This window comes from Pangasianodon hypophthalmus, chromosome 14 (assembly GCF_027358585.1).
Source record: "Pangasianodon hypophthalmus isolate fPanHyp1 chromosome 14, fPanHyp1.pri, whole genome shotgun sequence".
NCBI lineage: Eukaryota > Metazoa > Chordata > Actinopteri > Siluriformes > Pangasiidae > Pangasianodon > Pangasianodon hypophthalmus.
Window position 1 is genome coordinate 19,617,009 of NC_069723.1, and position 6,170 is coordinate 19,623,178.

A 6,170-nucleotide genomic window follows, 5' to 3' on the forward strand; every position below is an offset into this window, starting at 1 on the left:
TCCCCTCATAAGTGATGAACACGCAGCTGTCCATATGATATAAAAGAAAACCTGATTCATCAGACCAGGTCACCTTCTTCCATTGCTTCTATTGCTAAATTATATTAAGGTTTCTGTAATTTCTACATTTATATGTGAAATGGGGAATATGGAATATGGAAACACTGTTTAATGTAGAAGGTGTTTCCTGTTGTTTATTTTCTTTTGTAAATTCATATTTGTTAATTCATGTTTAAAATATTTAAAATTGATGTAAAGTTTAAAAACAGAAATTGTAATTTATGTTTAATTAAAATAAGTGTTATTGATTAACCAATAAGGTGTTCACATTATGACCCCTAGCGTTCAAGGGGCTGAGTTTTTTCTTTTGGGGGAAGTGAGTTGGGGTTTGGTACTCTTTGGAGAGAGTGGGGCGTGCGTGCGTGACTGAGCCACATCGAGTTCACAAATGCAGCGTAAAGCTAGAAACTAAAAAAGAAATGATTTTCTGACTGTGACTACAGAAACTGAACAGCTAAAAGACTGCTGCTAAAGAGAAATGGAAGAACTTGTAAAGAGAATTAGACTCAAGAGCTGAGTGGACTCAGAATGAGCACGTGCACACATGCAGGAAGATGATGTCGCAATTTTGTTTTTCTACTTTTTTTTTTACTACTCTTGAATTAAATGACTAATCCATGGGAAACTTGGAAGAAAGACTAAATCAGTATTTATTTAACATCCAAGTGTTGATGAACATTTCGTAGTGTTCGGAGTTCACTGAGAGCGAGTGAGTGACAAAATGCAAGAATACAGAGCGATCTACAAGAAGAGATCGAGGAGGCTTTATATTTTTTTTTCAAAGTGTAAAAACACACCCAAACGCTTCCCTAAACCTTCATCTTACCTTACCTTCATCTCACAGAGTGCTATGAGAGCTTCCTGCAAAAAATATTGCAGCAGCTGACTCAGCTCTCCTAGGCCTTTACCCCTCCTCCTAGCACGGGGGCCACAGCAACATCCCCACTCCCACTCCTGAGCCGACCGCAGCAACTGCAGCTGCCCAACCCTGAGAGGTTTGGAGGGGACCCAGGAAGCTGCAGTGTTGATTAGTCTTTGAGCAGCAACCATCCTGATTCCCCTTAATGATGTCCCTGTTGATGGGATGGGTGCTGCTATGGGCTACTCCATTGTGGGAAAAGGGTTCCAAAAGGTGTTCCTCAATCGGACAGTTCACTGAGGCTGTGCCTTTGACCTTTGAGAATCCAGAAGGGGGCCTGGAGGCAGTGCCCCATCTGCTTCACATCTGACGGGGGAGCAGGTGAGTGGCCGATTGTACCGTGGAGTTATACACCTTGGCTGCAGAAAGTGGCTGGAATTCTGAGGTGCTCATAGCAATGTACCAGCATGGACTTACTTGTTGAGTGCCCCAAGGATAAGCTCACTACCCAAGACCTGCCACCCACCCCAGAGGCCCTCCACGACCTGGCCATCCGGTTGACGGTTGCCTCAGGGATAGGGAAAGGACCCGGGCCTTGGGTTCTTGGAACATACCATAACCCTGTCCCCCTTTGGCTCACAACACCAAGTTTTGACTGTCCTCTGTTGGAAACCAGAGAGCAAATATTGTACATTCAAAATAAGACAAGTTTGGAACCATCAGCAGCTTAAAAAAAGACAAAGTGCTTCCACAGTTTGTCAAAGAAAGTGTGTCTGAAATGTGATGTTTTTTACTAGTAATTATTTAAATAATTGAAGCCTCTACCTAAAGGCTCTTTTCTGCAATACAAGAATAGCAAACAGATAAGGTATCAGTAAAATAAATCTACAAGATCCTGGACTAATTTTTTTTCTAGCAATATTTGGCTCAGGGGCTAAACTAATTTAAGTGAACATAGAAATTATACCTTTATGTAAAGATTGTTTAACTATGCATAACATGTAGGCCTTTCACATCATAGTAATAATTTGCCATATATCATTTTGTTTTTCCACTGATGAAACCTTGTGATATGAAGCATTGCTCAAGGGGGAGGTCCCACAGCAGGCTCCTAGGGGAGTATGGCTTCTGGACACATCTTATTGTCATCAGAAATGCTGATATTAGCTTATGAGTTACCTATAAGATACCATCCATTGTGTCAAAATGGCTGCCACGTACACCTTTTAATATAGACAGTGACTTGCCACCATTCAGCAGTGCATGTAAAAAGAGGCCCTGTAAAAAGTTCTTAGTTGGAGCTGGAATTGGATGTAGCAGCCCATTTGCATTTTGTTGGTGAGCTTGATGATGTCTGTAACATTTTGAGGCATGAACTGAAGTGTATATTAATAGAATTTACTCCAAAGTTCCAAGCATGATTTTATAAACAAGACATAGTTGTGGTAAATGGAAGGAGTACACTTTCATTAAGCATACAATTATAACACAAACAATACACTACATGAAAAAGAATGTTCCGAGCAATTTTCTAATTCAGAATGTTTGAAAAAACTGTCTTTGGTGATAATACTGGATCCTTGCAAAATTTTTGCATATACCCCCTCCAGAACTCTGAGATCTTGTGATCTTGGCTTACTTTCTGTTCCCAGATCCAGACTTAAAACAAGAGGTGATCACCGGTCTGAAACTCTGGAACAGTCTACCTCTCCATATCAGATTAGCCCCTTCTATTTCAGTTTTCAAGTCTGCTCTGAAGACATAGTCATTCTCTCTGGCCTTCAATATTCCATGAACATTGATTTGATCACTACTGTACTGTACTGATACTACTGTATTTGCTTTACTTTGTTTTCTGTTTTGTTTTTCTTGTAGTTTTACTTTTTGTATTTTTTGTAGTTTTATTCTTTGTACAGGACGTTGGTCACCCTTGGTAGTTTTTAAATGTGCTTTATAAGTAAACACTGATTGACTGATCATTTTCTGTGCCCTTGACCAAGTGTGACGTCCACCATAGACAGTTCTCCACCAAGCCACCAGAGGACACCCTCCCATGCCCATGCATTTCTGAACATCTTTGTTTATCCATTTATTTCCAGTGCTTGTCCAAGCCTGTTTTTAGTTTCTCCCTATACATGTTCTGTGTTTTCACTCCTTAGTTGCTCCTTAATGCTTAGCATCTCTTGTTTTGGTAGACTGTTGTTGCTGTTACTTGTCCATGTGCCATGTTTTTTTTTTTATTTTGGTATCTAGTTCTTGATTTGCTCAATTAATGTATCTTGCTGTGATTTTATTTAGGTTGTATTTTACTTAATAAACAAGCCTACATTTGCATCTGTCTCCGAATTGTTACACCAAGCTTCTTGGAGACACAGTCTTTTCTTTGCAGTGCACTTACATTCCTTACTTGCTAAAAAATCCAAGTTTGTCTGACCAGTTACTAGATGCCAAAACTCCAACCAAGCTGGTCAAGCTGGTATAAGGAAAAGTTCCTAAATTATTGCTGTTAATACAACCAGAGAGAAGCTGTTTTAAAGTAAATAACACAACAGTAAGGCAATTAGAATATCTCAAATATTTATTGATTACTTCAGACAAGAAATTCAGAGCTGGAAAATAACTTATGAGAGAGCTGATAGCAGATTTTTCAGCAAGAATGTTTATAGATAGCTCTTCACACTACCCACAGAATTAATGTGCTTTGCATTACATGTTTCAGCTTCATGCAAATATTAATAGATAGTGGCAGAGTAAAAAACAGAAATGGGTCATTCATAAAAGAAATTACAAGAGAATGATCAGTTGTTCAGAATACAATACATTATACAATAGCGATCCCAATCCGGCAAATTCTGAACCAGCTGTTTACGACCTTTTGCAGCATAATATAATTTTAGAAGCAGTCTTGTGGATACATTCATGCACTTCCTGTGCTCTGTGATGCATTCAGGAGCAGTTACAAGTTTGTATCTGATACCACACATTATGATATCACTTTATTAACTAATAAATTTGGGGTGGGGGATATTAGCCAAACATGATTCTGTAAATTTACTGTGAATCAAAAATGTCTTCCCACAGTTAGGAATCAGAACATTTGTTTCACCATAGTCTGATGGAGATAAATTGAAACTCTTTTTGTGTATTTAGCAGTATGCCTATTTCCCCACTTCATGGGGAAAAAAGTTGGCTTATTTCACATTAATGAATCATTACATCATCTAAGGACTGTTTCACATTGTTATAGGAAATAAGCTTTACAGGTATATATGACTCATTGTGAACTTTTACCTGGAAAAAAAATAGTTATACTAGTTGTAGTTTAGAGTTGTACTAGTTATATGTAAAAGAGTAGGGACAAATATATTTTAAAAAAGGTATATTAATAGTTATCATATTTTCACATACCTTTAACATGTAACATGTTGAAGTAATAAAGTTGTGAATGGAAAATACCCACATTTTCCAGGAATTTGATAGATTGCTATGCTTCCTGTTGAAGGTCTACACAAGGAAACCAGTCTTTTGGTTCTACTGTATCAACCATATAAGATTACAGATTATGAATTAATCTAATGAATGGAAATGCTGAAAGTACTAGTACAGTTTTGCAATACACTCCTGGAAAGACAAAAAAGTACATTCCCGGTTCTGACTGTCCTGATTTAGTTCTGTGAAATCTTATTTACCCCTTGATTGAGTGAATGTATGTGCTTAAACAGGGGAACAGTTAAATCAGGAGTCTTCAAACATATCCAAAATTGGTCGGTGTGGGTGCAGGTTTTCATTCCACCGAAATCTTACATACATACCCTTAGCTGATAAGTTTGAAGACCCCTGCACTATACAATCCTGTGGTACTCAAGTCTAATGTGGAAAGGACTAAACTGTGTGGTATCACTTTTCTAGGGGAATTGTGGTGTTTTTCTTTTTAAGCATCTTCATTATAAAGCCTCTGAATTCCTTTGTGTTCAAGACATAAATGATGGGATTTAACATAGGTGGAATGGTTACCGATAGTGAAGTATTAATTATCCTAATGTTAGGATGGAGAGGCAACATTACCGCAGCAATATACATACTTGATACAGGAATGAAAAATGTACACACTATCAACAGATGAGAGATGCAGGTTTTGAGTGCTTTAAGACGACCCTCCCATGTTGTAATCTTAGTTAAGGCCAACAGAATGCCTACGTATGATAAGACTATGGCAGTCAATGGTGCATACAGGTATACTGCAATACATAATTTTGCCATGAAGGAATTTATGCTGTTGTCATTACAAGCAATCGTATAAATTGGCCCATGGTCACAAAAAAAGCTCTTTACCTCATTGGTTTTACAGAATGAAAGTCGTGTAATCAAAACCACCATTGTGCCAATTATAACAACATTAAATAACCATATTGCTGTTAAAGTTGCAAACATGAAGGAGTTATTCACAATAGCATGGTATCTCAGGGGTAAGCAAATGGCAATAAAGCGATCACACGCCATGGCAACAAGAGTTAAAGACTGTCCACCAGCAAAGAAAAAAGTAAAAAACATGTTAGCCAAACACGCCTCATAGGATATGTACTGTGAATTAAAAAGAAAAGTCTTCACAAGGCTAGGAATCAGTGCATTTGTTTCACCAAAGTCTGACAGAGCTAAATTAAAGATTCCCATGTATTTAGGAATATGCAGACTTCGATCAACTAATATCATTAAAAGGACAACCGAGTTCCCGCACAATGAGATAATATACATAAAAATTAAAAAAGCAAAGTAGTATTGGCTGAAAGGTAGCCCAGAAAATCCACTGATGAAAAAGTACTCTGGACGCACAAATGATGCATTTTGTAATAAACTGTAGTTCAAATCACTTGTGATTTTGATGCTGTTCATGTCCTTTCCAACCTGAAATGACACATAATGAAGTAAAACAAAAATGAGCACAGATATTGAAAATAGCTGAATTTGTTTAAATTTACTGTACACCAGTTATCACATAACATAATGGAACAGACATTTACAAGACTTAAAACCATGGAGCTGTAGCAGTGAAAATGTGATTTAAGATGTGATTTAATAAAATTGTTTTTATTAATTGTTTAAATACTCCTTTTTCTTCCTACCTTACACCTTATTAGCTTATTTACTGCATGTAGGTTCAAGTTTTGAGCATGCATTATATGTAGAGATATCGGACCATGTATTCTCATGTGATAGCTCAGACAGTGATGTAAATATAACCCACATGCTAGTG

The 6,170-nt window shown here is 37.4% G+C and overlaps 1 protein-coding gene across 1 annotated transcript; it reads right to left on the reverse strand.

Moving 5' to 3' along the window:
• Positions 1–4,816: 4,816 nt before the first annotated feature.
• Positions 4,817–5,809, reverse strand: LOC117599057 (olfactory receptor 1M1-like). Its single transcript, XM_034310551.2, has one exon. The coding sequence runs from the start codon at positions 5,807–5,809 to the stop codon at positions 4,817–4,819; it is 993 nt and encodes a 330-aa protein (XP_034166442.2).
• Positions 5,810–6,170: the final 361 nt, after the last annotated feature.